Raw genomic sequence first — 15,786 nt, 5'->3', positions numbered from 1 at the left:
CCATTGGTGAGGTGACCTTACATCTATTCATTCTACATGGACATAATTGCCTTTTTTTTTTTTTTTTTTTTGGTCTTTAGGGCTGCACGCACAGCCTACGGAGGTTCCCAGGCCAGGGGCAGAATCGGAGCCACAGCTGCCAGCTTACGCCACAGCCACAGCAATGCAGGATCCCTTCCACAGCTCATGGCAACGCTGGATCCCTAACCCACTGAGCGAGGCCAGGGATGGAACCTGCATCCCCACAGATACCAGTCGGGCTTGTTAACCACTGAGCCACAATTGCTTATTTTTAATAGCTACATAGTATCCCATTACCTAGATAGACTGTTTCTAGATAGCCAAGCGCCTGTTGTACATCTAGTTTATTTTCCCATCTTGCTATTATGACCAATACTAAAATGTAAGAATGGTCCCTAAACCTCCTGGGGCACTTGTCCAATTTTTCAGTTTTGAAAAACTTTTCAGTTTTTAAAATTAAATCACATTGTTTTGTTTTGTTTGTACCTTAACTGTGACATTGCAGAGATTAGCTCATGAAAAATTACAGAGTCAGGAAGCTCTGGGCTCACTGAAGATTACTGGTCATTTTAGTTTTAAGGTATTTCCTTAAGGTTTGCTTGGAAAGCAAGGAAATCTTATTTCATGTGATCATTCAGAAATATTTTAGTATATGCATCCACTATTGCAAAAAGATAGGAAGGCAGGGAGTTCCCAATAGGGTGCAGCAGGATTGGAGGCATCTCAACCCAGAGGCAAAAACTTTACACATGTCTGTTTGGAGGTTAACTCTATTTTTCTTAATAATATCTTACTGTTTCTTAACTTGATGACATGAGGCATTTTCTACAGACTTCCTGCTGTCCCCTGGGCTCCCCCCCACCCCCGCCCCGCCTTGTGGCTGTAACACGATTCTTAATTCTTCTGTTGGTTACCTTGTTCATTTAAAAGACGAAACCCCTAATTAGGGACAGTATCTGGACTTCCTACCCTATGAGAGAATGACACCACTGTTGCATTTTCTCCCCTCTGCCTGCCAGCTCGCTGCCTGCTCTTGACAAAGTTGGTTAACGTTCCCATGCTGTTCTATAGGCATAATTGTCTTGCCTGCTTTGCCTAGAGATTTACTCTAAAAATGAAAAACCACAACGAAGAGTCCCACTGTAGTGATTATTTAAACCCTATTCACTGAATAGCAAAGTTGAGCTGCTCGCTCTATGACTGGATTTTCTCTTCTGTGATTGCAGAGTCTTGGTCCATGTGCCAAGCGTTCAAGTTGATTCCCTTTCTCACATTCCAGGCAAAGGTTGAAAAACAGGACACATCTGAGGTTGCTTAATATTTGAAACATGTTCTCTTGTACAATTTGAAGTATTTGTTTTTCCATGTAGTTTGTTTGCCGTCGTTTTTTTTTTTTTTTTTTTTTCCTTTGGGGATGAAGAAATGTATGCCTTCCAGATCAAATGATTAACTTCCTCCAACTTCTGACTCCACCCATCTATGGCTTAGAATTTTCCGTTCAATTGGAAGGATCTTCACTTTTTTACATAGATGTGCCTATTTGGGCCATTCTTGTACAGTCTGTCTTATTTAAGCTGTTGGTAACTTTTCCTTTTTGCCCCCTTTGGGCATCCTGTGTTCACTGTCATTTCCCAGTGTTCGTGCTGTCTTTTGTTTTATGGATGCAAGAACTCAAATATTTCTGAGGATTTTGAGAGTTTGAAGTTTGTTTTTTTTTTTTTTTTCTGTCCCTCGAATTAGCTGTTTCCTTGAGATTCAACTTTTATTTTCTGTCTTTTGTCTTTTTAGGGCCGCACCCATGGCATATGGAGGTTCCCAGGCTAGGGGTTGAATGGGAACTGTAGCTGCCAGCCTACACCACAGCCACAGCCATAGCAGATCCGAGCCGCATCTGCGACCTACACCACAGCTCACGGCAACACAGGATCCTTAACCCACTGAGCGAGGCTAGGGATTGAACCTGCGTCGTCAGGGATGCTAGTCAGATTAGTTTCCGCTGAGCCACCACGGGAACTCCGAGATTCAATTTTTCGTTGTGTCTTAGGCTTTTTGGTTATATTGCAGGCTTCCCGCAAATAATGATTTCCAGCCTCCCATTTATATGACGAGAAGGGGCAGTGGCAGGACGGGCTGGCGAGTCTGTGCGCGTGGCGAGCTGGTCACTTTGCTCTAGGGCGGGTGAGCTGGTGAGTGGCGGTCAGCCATCCTGCTGGGGTCCCCCTAATGCCGCAAAGTTAGTTGCTCTAAATGTGTACCTGCAGGCGCACGTTGAGCATCACCGAAGCCACCACGTAGACGTAGGGGAAGTTCATACGCAGCCGCCAGGCCAGGTCGAAGAAGGTGAGCAGCGTGCGCGTGAGCCCCTTGCAGAAGGCGCTGTAGGAGCCGCGCGCCGCGGCCCAGCGCGACAGTCGCACGGCCAGGCCGGACAGGGCTGCCACCGCCGCCCCCATCGGTCTGGTGCGGCTTCCCACCCAGCGCCCGGAGCCGGGGGCCTCCTGCCGGCCCCGGGGACACAGGGACGGAGGCGGGAAGCGGATCGCGTGGCTGCAGCTGCGAGGCGCGCTGCTCGGCGGGCGCCCTCCACCTCCTCCAACCCCCGCGGCAGCTGCTGGTGCCCCGCGGGGCCGCCGGGCGAAGCCGCCTCCCGGTCGCCAGGGGCGGGGTCGGGCGGGGCGCCGGGATCCGGAGCCCTGGGAAGTTGTCAACAACACAGTGAGAACGACGAGAACAAGTTCCCTGCGTAGGGAGTTCCCCTTGTGGCTCAGCAGTAACAAACCCGACAAGGAACCCCGAAGATGCGGGTTTGGTCCCTGGCCTCGCTCAGAGGGTTAAGGATCCCGCGTTGCCGCGTAGGTCACAGTCGTGGCTGGAATCTGGCATTGCTGTGTCTGTGGTGTAGGCTGGAAGCTACAACTTTGATTCAAACCCTAGACTGGGAACCTCCATGTGCCCAGGGTATGGCCCCCGCCAGTGAACTGTGATTACTCATCCTGTATTTACTTCCAGTGCGATGTGCTGACAGGTACTCTTACCGTGTCCATAATGTACTTCACTCCCTTTGACGATGGATTATTAGACTGGTACATATGTTGACTGATAATGTTCAGTAATTCGTTTCACAAAGCCCCTGTTGATGGACGTTCTGAATGGTTCCAGGTTTTCTTATGCCAGAAATTATTGCGGTGAGCATCATTACACAGGCGAATTTCCAAAAGGCAGAAGAGGATAAACAATATGCTTCCATCTTTAATTACATAACATAGACGTTTAGGTTTTTTTTTTTTTTTTGTCTTTTGTCTTTTGTCTTTTTTTTGTTGTTGTTGCTATTTCTTGGGCCGCTCCCGCAGCATATGGAGGTTCCCAGGCTAGGGGTTCAATCGGAGCTGTAGCCACCGGCCTACGCCTGAGCCACAGCAACGCGGGATCCGAGCCACATCTGCAACCTACACCACAGCTCACGGCAACGCCGGATCGTCAACCCACTGAGCAAGGGCAGGGACCGAACCCGCAACCTCATGGTTCCTAGTCGGATTCGTTAACCACTGCGCCACGACGGGAACTCCCTTTTTTTTGGCTTTTTAAGGGCCGCACCTGCGGCATATGGAGGTTCCCAGGCTAGGGATCTAATCGGAGCTACAACTGCCAGACTACACCACAGCCACAGCAACACAGGATCTCTAAGCCGCGTCTGCGACCTATACCACAGCTCACGGCAACGCCGGATCCTTAATCCACTGAGCAAGGCCAGGGATCGAACCCACAATCTCATTGTTCCTAGTTGGATTCGTTAACCACTGAGCCATGACAGGAACCCCCCATCTATTTTATTTTAAAAATTATTATACTATGGAGTTCCCGTTGTGGCTCAGTGGTTAACGAATCCGACTAGGAACCATGAGGTTGCAGGTTCGATCCCTGGCCTCGCTCAGTGGGTTAAGGATCTGGCGTTGCTGTGAGCTGCGGTGTAGGTCTCAGATGTGGCTTGTATTCCGCATTGCTGTGGCTCTGGTGTAGGCCGGTGGCTACAGCTCTGATTGGACCCCTAGCCTAGGAACCTCCATATGCTACGGGAACAGCCCAAGAAATGGCAAAAAAAGAAAGTGGGTTAAGAACCTGACTTGTATCCATGAGGGTGCAGGTTTGATCCCTGGCCTTCCTCAGTGGGTTAAGGTTCCGGTGTTGTCACAGCTGCAGCATTTGCAAATGTGGCTTGGATCAGGTGTGGCTGTGGTGTAGGCCGGCAGCTGTGGCTCCAGTTCGACTGACCCCTAGCCTAGGAACTTCCATATGCTGCAGGTGTTACCCTAAAAGAAAATAAATAAATAAAGATTGCTTTAAAAATAAAAAGACAAGTTACTGTCAATAATTCTTTTTTTGGTCTTACTGTCAATAATTCTACAGGGTATGAGATTTTTTTCCATACTTACAAGCTAAAAAGTTAACCTGTTACTGTTCTGTGGATGCTAGCAAGAGACTCCTTGGTCTGAGCCAAGCGGCTGTATTACTCCTGGCAAGTGCCATAGCTAGAGGGTTAGCACGATGCTCTTGCTGGTCCTCCATGCTCCTAAGTCCCACGGAGGTGAATCAGAGGCTCTATCATGGATGTGGGTACATGCAGGGCCTGCATTACAGGAGAACAGTGGGCTTGGGGAATTCATCGCTTTTATAGCAAATGGAAACAAGCCCTTTCTGTCTAGGGGTAGGCGTCACCTCATTCCTCAAGGCTGTTTGCCGTGATGAAAACACAATCCCGAGAAATGGCCAGGTAAAGAGCGCTTGGGGTCTTCCAGTCTTGGCATGCTCAGCAGAAAAATGCAAGGGCACTGGTGGCCCATGGAAACTGCCTCTTCCAAGAGTCCACCCTTTAGTCCAGCACATTCTTGGCCGCATTTGAAGTTTTGCATGAGTATGCCACTCTAATCCGACCAAGAGGGTCTTTGATCAAATCTGGTTAATGTGTCTGATAAACTATTTTCAACAGAAATCCGAGCTGCGGGATGAGACCGGCTTGCAGTAGTGACCTCATCCACGCCTCCCAGAGCCCTAGTCTCATCCAATTCTGAATAAGTCCCTGGGGGACCACTAGGTCTTCTTTTAAACAGTAAGGATAGGGAGTTCCCATTGTGGCACAGTGGGTTAATGAGCCGGCTTACCTCTGTGGAGGCCCTTGTTTGATCCCCGGCCCAGTGCCACAGGGACAGCTGAAAAAGAAAAAGAAAAAGAGCAGTAAGGATATTAATCTCAGGCCAGATCGTGATCCACAGCAGCCCACATAAGGGAGTTTGGACGAGCCTAATGATCTTTGGCATCATTGCCAATAATTCTAAGTGGAATAGATGGGTCAGGAGGCAATCTCGAGGAGTTCCTTTGTGGCACAGCAGGTTAAGTTTCCGGTGTTGTCACTGCAGCAGCCCGGGTCACTGCTGTGGTGCAGGTTCAGTACCTGGCCCAGGAAGTTCCACACGCCGCAAACAGTCAAAAACAAACACAGAATAAAACCAAAAAGGCGATCTCTGTTCCCGGTGGCGAGAGTCCGGGGCTCATTCTCTCCCACATACAAACAGATAACTCAAAGGGGCACAGTTTAGAAGATGTTATCACCGTTACCTTGGTTTGCTCAAGCCACGCGGGCAGTGTCACCAAGTATCTGCAAGCCTCGGTCTTCACACCTCACCCAAGGCCACTTGGGTGTCAGAAGAAGCATATGAATGGGAATTAGATTGAAACAACGTTGTACTGGATCATGAGTTTATACATGTTCACTTTCAGGGGCTGCCATCAAGAATAACAAGATTTCTAGGGAGTTTCTGTTGTGGCTCAGTGGTTAATGAATCCGACTAGAAACCATGAGGTTGTGGGTTCGATCCCTGGCCTCGCTCAGTGGTTAAGGATCCAGTGTTGCCGTGAGCTGTGGTGTAGGCCGGCGGCTACAGCTCCAATTGGACCCCTAGCCTGGGAACCTCCATGTGCCGTGGGTGTGGCCCTGGAAAAGACAAAAAGACAAAAAAATAAAGAAAGAAAGAAAGAAAGAAAGAAAGAATAACAAGACTTCTAGACCTGCCATAGATAGCCACATGAATTCTTCTGTTTTCATCAGGGGTGTCCCATCCCAATAACTATAACTTCACTTCTTCTCCAATAACCCTCTGTCTGTATCCAAACCTTTCATCCTGGTCATTGCACAAGAAGCAGCCAAGAGATTTCTTTCTGAGGACAGCTGCAGTCAGTGACCAAATTGCCCTCTACTAAGATGTATGGATCAAGAGGGAGTGGAGTCAGAGTTGTTCCAGTGCCTGACAATATCAGATACGAATGGATAGTAGAGTGTGTGGGATGTTTACCAAGTACTGTGACTATTGGCCCATTACTGGATGATACTGAGGAAAGAAAAAAAAAGGTGCACCATTTTTCAGGCTGCAAATGGGCTGGAGAAATGAAAATATGACACAGATAAGACTCAAAGAAGACAGAATAGTGTGGTTGGAGTCAGCTGATCAGACTGAAGCAGCAACGCATACCATTAAAGTATCAAAAGTGATGACACCATTGGCAGCATTGAGGGGAACAGTCAAAGGTCTGATGTAGTTGATGCAGTTGATCTATCGAGAGCAATTAGGGTCAGGGTCCCAGGCGACATGGCCGCCATTGTTGCAAGACAGACAGGCCAACTCTGGGCGAGAGTCACAAGTCTGGTCCATAGTAATGGCCTCTGCATCAGAAACAGTGTCCTTTAGGAGTTCCCTTTGTAGCTTAGCGGCTGACGAACCCGACTAGGATCCATGAGGATGTGGGTTCGATCCCTGGCCTCGCTCAGTGGGTTAAGGATCCGGCGTGGCCGTGAGCTGGGGTGTAGGTCACAGACGTGGCTCAGATCCCACGTTGCTGTGGCTGTGGTGTAGGCTGGCAGCTGTAGCTCCGATTCAACTCCAAGCCTGGGAACGTCCATCCATATGCCGCGAGTGTGGGCCTGAAAAGCAAAAAAAAAAAAAAAAAAAAAAAGAAAGAAAGAAAAGCAAAAAAAGAAACAGAGTCCTTTAGTTTGTGCCCAGCTTGGCATTCTGGCGGTGTAGACTTGATCAGCATCTTGATTTCAATTGAGCTCGTCAGAGAACAGGCCTTTACTGTAGGCATCTCTGTGAGTTGAACCCATCAGCATCCACAGTTTTTGTTCCCACAGTTTATGACCCCCCCAAAGAGGTGTCTTTAATCTGCCAGTCTTTTATTTTTTTTATTTAATTTTATTTTTCATCCACACCCACAGCATATGGAAGTTCCCAGGCCAGGGGTCGAATCCGAGCCATGGCTGTGATCTTTGCCACAGCTGTGGCAACACCAGATCCTTAACCCACTGTGCCACAGTGGGAGCTCCTAATCTGCCCGTCTTTAGTCTTTCAACTGACAGATCAAATGGTTAGCTCATTGAAAACAAAATAGCCTGAGTCAGTAAAAGTATAACAAGGTTCATCAAGGAGAGGATTGGCCAGACTTAAAAGAATAGTCCAAAGCCAAAAAAAAAAAAGAGTTCTTAAGTGGCTTAGTGGGTTAAGGATCAGACCATGTCACTGCTGTGGCCTGGGTTTGACCCCTGGCCCGGAACGTCTACATGCCACAGGCATGGCCAAAAGAGAGACAGACAGACAGACAGACAGAATAGCCTGGAGTCCTGCCCACTGAGCACAAGTGTGAGAACCGTGCTGTCAGGGCTGTTGATTCGGAGCAGTTCTGACATCGTCTATGCAGTGAAAGCTGTGGACATCAGAGGATAAAGGCCCTCACACAGACTGCGGAGCCCCTCCTCCCTCGGGGGGCACATAGCAGGGGAGTTTGTCCCAGTCCCCGTGTCCCTGCCCTGAATGGAAGACTCTCCTCCGCCTATGGGCACTTAGAGTCCCAGCATTTAACACATCAGTGTCCTTGCACATGTTCACAGTAGGTTGGATTGGCCCAGAGACCTCTAACCATAAGGTCACTTGAACTGTGTTCCTTGGCGGAGAGTTTTACTCAAACTCTCAGTGCAATTCAGGCTCTGTTCCTTCCCTGTGGGAACGGAGACCAAGTAGTTTAGCACCTGCGCCTCAGCAGCCCTCGCAGTAGCTCCGGCAGCTCCAGGCGTGGGAGAGGGAGGGGGCCGAGGGGCTGGAGGCCACCAGGCCGAGCGGAAGAGCGAGGGGAGCCCTCTGCGCCTTTGTCTGCTGGCCCCCACCTCCTCCTCCTCCTTGTACCTTGCAGAGTGCCTGGGCCCTGGGAACCTTCCTTTCGGTCTGCCCACGTGCCCTAGCTCTACCTCGGAGACGTCAAGGCTCGTGGCACCTCTGTGCCCAGGGCCCTTTCCTGCCAAAGGACTGGGGAGGCTGGTGACTGGGAAGCTGTTTGCCAGCAGTCATAAAAGTTTGAGTCCTGCCCCAGCCAGTTCCCTTGCGGGGTCTTTTTTTTTTTTTAATCAAGAATCCATTTTATTTGGGAGTTCCCATCGTGGCACAGTGGAAACAAATCTGACCAGCATCCATGAGGATGTGGGTTTGATCCCTGGCCTCGCTCAGCGGGTTAAGGATCCGGCGTTGCCATGAGCTGTGGTGTAGGTTACCAGTGTGGCTCAGATCCCGCATTGCTGTGGCTGTGGTGTAGGCCGGCAGCTACAGCTCTGATTGGACCCCTAGGCTGGGAACCTCCATATGCCGCATGTGCACCCCCCAAAAAAAAAAAAAGAAAAAAAGAGAATCCATTTTATTTGTATTTTTTTTTACGGCCGTATCTGTGGCACATGGAAGTTACAGGGCTAGAGGTCGAATCAGAGCTGCGCCTGCAGGCCTGTGCCACAGCCACAGCAACACTGGATCCAAGCCACATCTGGGACGTACAACACTGCTTGTGGCAATGCCAGATTCTTAACTCACTGAGTGAGGCCAGGAATTGACTGCACATCCTCACAGGCACTATGTTGGGTTCTTAACCCAGTGAGCCACAATGGGAACTCCAAGAATCCTTTTTTTTTTTTTTTTCTTTTTAGGGCCACACTCGAGGAATATGGAACTTTCCAGGCTAGGGGTCAAATCAGAGCTACAGCTGCTGGCCTACACCACAGCCACAGCAACACGGGATCCGAGCCGAGTTTGTGACCTACACCACAGCTCACGTCAATGCCTGATCCTTAACCCACCGAGAGAGGCCAAGGGTCGAACCCACATCCTCGCAGATCCTAGCTGGGTTTGTTTCTACTGCACCATGATGGGAACTCCCCAGGAATCCATTTTCAATTGCAGTATCTCCCACCAACCTTTATAGCCCATAGAGAACAGCCACCATGACAATTTTCAAAGACTCTGGCACTTTCTCTACCAATATGTTTCTCAATGTCTTGAAGAAAGAAATCTCCCAAGCCCTTTTGGAGGACGTCTTTAAAAAGTGAATGAGTAGGAGTTCCCGTCATGAGGCAGTGGCTAACGAATCCGACTAGGAACCATGAGGTTGCGGGTTTGATCCCTGGCCTTGCTCAGTGGGTAGGGATCCGGTGTTGCCATGAGCCGTGGTGTAGGTCGCAGACTCAGCTTGGATCCCGCGTTGCTGTGGCTGTGGTGTAGGCAGGTGGCTGCAGCTCCGATTGGACCCCTAGCCTGGGAACCTCCATATGCCATGGGAGCGGCCCTAGAAAAGGCAAAAAGACAAAAAAAAAAAGTGAATGAGTAAATAGTCCATAATAAATCTCCTCCCTAAATCTTTATTTTTTTATTTTTTGTGTATGTGTGTTTTCTAGGGCCGCACCTGCAGCATCTGGAGGTTCCCAGGCTAGGGGTCTAATTGGAGCTGCAGCTGCTGGCCTACGGCAATACCGATCCAAATCAAGTCTTTGACCTACACCAGAGCTCATGGCAATGCCAGATCCTTAACCAACTGAGTGAGGCCAGGGATCGAACCTGCAACCTCATGGTTCCTAGTCAGATTCGTTGCTCACTGAGCCATGATGGGAACTCCTAAATCTTTATTTTTTTAAAGTATAGTTGGTTTACAGTGTTGTGTCAATTTCTGCTGTACGGCATAGTGACCCAGTCATATATATATATACACATTCTTTTTCTCATACTAACTTCCATCACGGTCTGTCCCAAGAGACTGGATAGAGTTCCCTGTGCTGTACAGCAGGACCTCATTGCTCACCCATTCTAAATGGAATAGTTTGCATCTAGTAACCCCAAACTCCCTGTCCATCCCACTCCCTCCTCCTCCCTCTTGGCAACCACAAGTCAGTTCTCCATGTCTGTGAGTCTGTTTCTGTTTTGTAGATAGGTTCATTTGTGCCATATTGTAAATTACACATATCAGTGATATCATATGATATTTGTCTTTCTCTCTCTCTCTCTCTTTTTTTTTTTTTTTTTTTTTTTTTTGTCTTTTTAGGGCTGCAACCGCACGGCATATGGAAGTTCCCAGGCTAGGGGTCGAATCAGAGCTACAGCTGCTGGTCTACACCACAGCCACAGCAATGCAGGATCCGAGCTGCGTCTGCAACCTACATCATAGCTCATGGCAATGCTGGATCCTTAACCCACTGAGCAAGGCCAGGGATCGAACCCACAACCTCAAGGTCTCTAGTCGGATTCATTTCCTCTGCATCATGATGGGAACTCCTGTCTTTCTCTTTTTAACCTACTTCACTTAGTATGAGAATCTCTAGCTGCATCCATGTCCCTGCAAGTGGCATTCTTTTGTTCTTTTCATGCTGAGTAGTATTCCATTATGTGTATGTACCACATCTTCTGTATCCATTCCTCTGTCAATACACAGTTAGGTTGTTTCCATGTCTTGGCTATTGTGAATAGTGCTGCAGTGAACATAGGGGTACATGATTCTTTTTGAATGAAAGTTTTGTCTGGGCTGGCAGCCACTGAATCCAGCCAGGCAGTCCTCTCTGGGCCAAAACCTCCCTTATGATGTCAGGGCACCCTCCCCTCATTTCCTAGGGGTTCAGCTTTTTACTAGGATCCTCAAAGGAACAGGCAAATTTCAAAAACAATGGTTTTCAAGCTCTGAGTTATATCCTATTTGACCATGATTTCAGCCACATCTCTTCAACCCCAACTCCTAACACAGTTTCAGGTGAGAGTCTCTGATCAGCTCACATGTGGTAAGACGGAAGGGCCACACCAGAGAGCTACTAATCTGTCAACTGCTTGTATCATGTGCTGGCATGGCATGGCCAGAAACAGGAGGGGTTTTTATTATTTCCAATGAATGAGGATTCTGACTGATCCCTTCTCTCCAACTGCTGGGCCCTGTGGATGTGTGTTCATGTTTGTTTTGTGGCTCATTGTGGCTCACCTCTGCTTGATGGAGAACCTTCGTGGCCACCGGATGGAAGGCCAAGCAGCATCTCTACTCCAAGGCTTTTATCGTAGAAGCAGGGCTCCTGGGCCTTTCCAGCTTCTTCCTGCACATAAATCATTGATAAACATGTTATGACAATTAAGAAAAAACAAAACACTTTGAGTGAGAGCCAGCCGAAACAAAACAGCAAAATCCAACATCCAAAGGCCTCAGATATTGGAAATATCTGCTTTATATTTATTTATATGCTTTATATTTATTTAGGAACCATGAGGTCGAGGGTTCCATCCCTGGCCTTGCTCAGTGGGTTAAGGATCCGGCGTTGCCGTGAGCTGTGGTATAGGTCGCAGACCTGGCTTGGATCTGATGTTGCCATGGCTGTGGTGTAGGCCGCCAGCTGTAGCTCTGATTCCACCCCTAGCCTGGGAACCTCCATATGCCGCAGGTGGGGCCCTAAAAAGACAAAAAAAAAAAAAAAAGGAAAAGCATGTCCACGCAGGAGTCAGAATCCAAGCAATGTGGTAACCATTTCATGATGTATATGTATGCAAAACAGCACGTTGCATGCCTTAAATATACAACTTTTATGTGTCCAGGGTATTTCCAAAAAGCTACTTAAATATAATAGGCACTAGGATGCTGCGTTATGCTGTAGAACTACACAAAAGGGAGACCTCTCCGTAGCTGAAAAATCTCCACTGGGACCAGCAAAACATATCCTGGTTCTTACCTTTCTTTTCTTGGAGGAAAAGGAGACGTGGGCCTTCAGGTGCTCTGCAGGTACACCCATCACTAAGCCGGGCACAGGTTCGGCCGGGGTGGGGGGCGGGAAGAAACCAAGCACAGTGGGGAAGGGGGCTTTCCTTGGGGAAGGGGGGCTTTCCTGAGTGAAGGGGGAGGTCCGATCCTGGCAAAGATGTGAGAGCCTCAGAGAGGTGCTGGTGGGCTGTGTGGGCGCAGCTTGGCACAGAGTGTTTGAGCTCGGGTTAGGTGAGATGGGCATCCACAAGGAAGGGTGGGGGGTTCAGAGGCCAAGTGGGGTGCAGACAGCATCCGTGCCGAGGTTGGCAGAGGAGGCAGTGAAAATCTTTTCAAAAGGTGTGAAGACCTCACGCTGAGAACTGCAAAGCAGCCCTGAACTGAAAGAAGTGTATCCATCGTCGTCGTGCCTTTTTTTCTTATATAGTTTTGCTGCTTTGACATCTGGGGCCTTGCTAACACTGGAGGGACTGTCCCTCCCAGGGGTGGCCGATTCCTGGAGAGAGTAAAGGACTCGCTTGCTTTCCAAAGCAAGCCAACCAATCCAGAGCCCATACCCACCAACCACCTCCTTTATGGGCCTCCACACTTGGGGCCACTGTCCACCTGCCCTAATCACCCTCGGGCCTGGTACTAGACTACTAGGGACAGCCCCAGGCCCTGGAGCCCACTGAAATCATTCAGACTAACCAGTGCTCAAGCTGCCTGCCTGCCTCAGGCTCCCTGTGCCTCCTGACCAAGCCAGGGCCTTCCTCGTGTGGTTCCCCATGGTGTGGCCTGCTCCCTCCTCCTCTTGGGAACTGGAACAAACTACCTTTTTCTTTTCTTTTTTTTTCTTTTTGGTCTTTTTTTTTTTTTTTTGCTATTTCTTGGGCCGCTCCCACGGCATATGGAGGTTCCCAGGCTGGGGGTCTAATTGGAGCTGTAGCCACCGGCCTACACCACAGCCACAGCAACGTGGGATCCGAGCCGGGTCTGCAACCTACACCACAGCTCACAGCAACGCCGGATCGTTAACCCACTAAGCAAGGGCAGGGACCGAACCCGCAACCTCATGGTTCCTAGTCGGATTCGTTAACCACTGCGCCACGACAGGAACTCCTCCATACGCTTTCTGGTTGCCCTAAGGAAATGCCACAGGCCCGGTGGCTTAAGCCTCACGGCTCTGGAGGTTAGCAGTTCGAGACCACGGGTTGCTTCAGCAGCAGGGCTGGTTTCTCCTGGGGCCTCTTTTCTTGAGCTGGACCTGGTCACCTTCTGGCTGTGTCCTCACTCGATTTTCCCTCTGTGCCAGCGCGTCCCTGATGTCCCTCTGTGTGTGTCCAGATTTCTTCTTATGAGGCCATCCGTCATACGGATTTGGGCCCCATTCATGCCCCGTTGAACCTCAACCACCTTTTCCAAAACCCTATCTCCAAATCCAGTTACCTTAGGAGGTCCTAGGGGTGAGGAGGTCAACACATGAACCGGGGGCGGGAGAGGACATAGTCGAGCCCATAGCACAGGGATGCCAAGTCTTCTGCCAAGTGCAGCGCGCAGCACAGGGGCGGGAGCTGCGGAAAGTGAGGCGGCTCAGGCAGCGCAGAGGGAGGAGGGGAAGGGTCCCTGAGGAAGTTCAAAGCCCCGATCACCGCCTCAAAGTCACAGGGCTTTTTCATCTCCTGCAGTTTCATGCTCCTGCCTGTGTAAAATCGACGTGATGAAAGGGAAGAACACCCAAGGGTGTTAGAATGTACTCCCACGGAGCAGCTGTTGCCCCCTGGTGGCTGCTTCAAACAGCTGTTGCCCGTTTGGGGGCTGAGGAAACAGCTCCGTCCAGCCGGGCCGCGCAGCGCCGCGGGTGCCACCGCAGACCCAAGTGGAGGCTCGCTCGCCCTCCGAGGCCAATTCTAAATGCTCGCCCTCTGATCGGGTGGCACCACGCTCTCAGCTGCCATAATACGCGGAGGAGCAGCGACAGCAGGGAGCGGAAAATGGGTTCTGGGAGCGGCCGGGCCCTCGCGGCAGGGCCTCTGCCATCAGGAGGCCGACGAGGGCGGGCGCCTGGAGTCGGGGCTGGAGAAGAGGGGACCCGCCGAGGCGGGAGTCCGGGCCAGCAGGCCCTGAGTGACCGTCGATCAAGGGCCAGGGCGAGCGTGGGCGCGAAGAGCCCTGGGCATGAGTGGGGGACGGTGGTGCGACCCCCAAGAGGACCAAACGGAGCCCGTTCGGGGCAGACAGGGAGCTCCGGTCCCGGCCAGCGGCCGCCGAATGCAGCCAGGCCGCCAAAGCCTTCTCACACCTGCGTCTTTTGCCATCACAGTGTCAAGGACCATGCTTTCCTCTTTGAGGATCCCTGAGAGGCCCTAGACTTTTCCATAAACAGGGGTTTCCCAGCTGACCTCTCCGTACTCCCTGAGCTATCAGGGCCTGGGCAGCCTTGCGCCGGGGCCGAGACCGGGACTGCCCCTCCCTTCCTTCGTCCCAGGATGCTCGGGTAGTGGATTTGACGGGGGATGAAATAGGGTGGGAGGGGGAGAAGTCGCTGCCAAGGGAGCACTAACCCGTGACTCAGGGTTTCACGTCCTGGCCAGGACGCCCAGAGCCAGGGCTAATATGCGGCTGCTGCTGGGCCGGCTACCTGAGGCTGAGGAACGGGGAGGAAGAACAAACAGTGCCGAGGTCAACAAAGCAGACCTGCCAGCCCCGGTGAGGTATCGGGGAAGGAATCAGAACGTTCAGAGTGTCAGGGATGTGGCAATGTTAGATCAACTGTCCAGACAAACAGTCCGTGTTTGCTGGGAAGGCTCAGAAGACATTCCTGGAGTTCCCGTCGTGGCGCAGTGGTTAACGAATCCGACTAGGAACCATGAGGTTGCGGGTTCGATCCCTGCCCTTGCTCAGTGGGTTAAGGATCCGGCGTTGCCGTGAGCTGTGGTGTAGTTTGCAGACACGGCTCGGATCCCGCGTTGCTGTGGCTCTGGCGTAGGCCGGTGGCTCCAGCTCCGATTCGACCCCTAGCCTGGGAACCTCCGTATGCCGGGGGTGGGGGGGTGGGGTGGCCCAAAGAAATAGCAAAAAAGACCAAAAAAAAAAAAAAAAGAAGACATTCCTTCCCCAGGAATGCCCTGGGGGCCAGGGGTCCCAGCCTGTTTGAGAAGACCACTAGTTGTCTTCGGCAGATCAGGATTCCCAGTAGGAGATGCTGCGCTGGAACAGGGCCCCCCAGGAGCAGTGGAGATGGCAGAATTCTGGGAAGGCAGATGCCACCAGTGATATTTAACTGGTCCAGGCAAGACTGAAGGAATGGCCAGAATGGGCTGTCTTAGGGGCTGAATTGTGCCCTCCTTGCAAGTCCATATTTTAAAGCCTTTAATCCTCGATGTGATGGTATTTGGGGGTTGGGCCTTTGGGAGGTAATTAGGTGAAGTCATGAGGGTGGAGACTCATGATAGGCTTCATGCCCCTATAAGAAGAGAGAGAGACAGGAGTTCCCGTGGTGGCTCAGCGGTTAGCAACCCGACTAGCATCCATGAGGATGCAGGTTGGATCCCTGGCCTCGCTCAGTGGGTTAAGGATCCCACGTTGCCGTGAGCTGTGGTGTAGGTTGCAGACCTGGCTCGGATCATGCATTTCTGTGGCTGTGGTGCAGGCCGGCAGCTGTAGCTCCAATTCAACCCCTAGCCCTAGAACTTCCATATGCAG

The 15,786-nt window shown here is 50.8% G+C and overlaps 2 protein-coding genes across 2 annotated transcripts in view; one reads left to right on the top strand and one right to left on the bottom strand.

The window, feature by feature from the left end:
- The window catches only part of MOSPD1 (motile sperm domain containing 1), a 92,786-nt gene that overhangs the window by 23,774 nt on the left and 53,226 nt on the right, over positions 1-15,786 (top strand). The gene's annotated exons all lie outside the window — the stretch shown is intronic.
- Positions 1,152-7,753, bottom strand: SMIM10 (small integral membrane protein 10). The gene is made up of 4 exons (XM_021079870.1): positions 7,715-7,753; positions 6,543-6,623; positions 5,178-5,225; positions 1,152-2,840 (listed from the first exon to the last, which is right to left on the bottom strand). The coding sequence occupies exons 1-4, from the start codon at positions 7,751-7,753 to the stop codon at positions 2,265-2,267; spliced, it is 744 nt and encodes a 247-aa protein (XP_020935529.1). The 3' UTR covers positions 1,152-2,264.

This window comes from Sus scrofa, chromosome X, assembly GCF_000003025.6.
Source record: "Sus scrofa isolate TJ Tabasco breed Duroc chromosome X, Sscrofa11.1, whole genome shotgun sequence".
Taxonomy (NCBI): Eukaryota; Metazoa; Chordata; class Mammalia; order Artiodactyla; family Suidae; genus Sus; species Sus scrofa.
The sequence above is the reverse complement of the archived record's forward strand: the minus strand, read 5'-3'. Positions and strand labels throughout refer to the sequence as shown.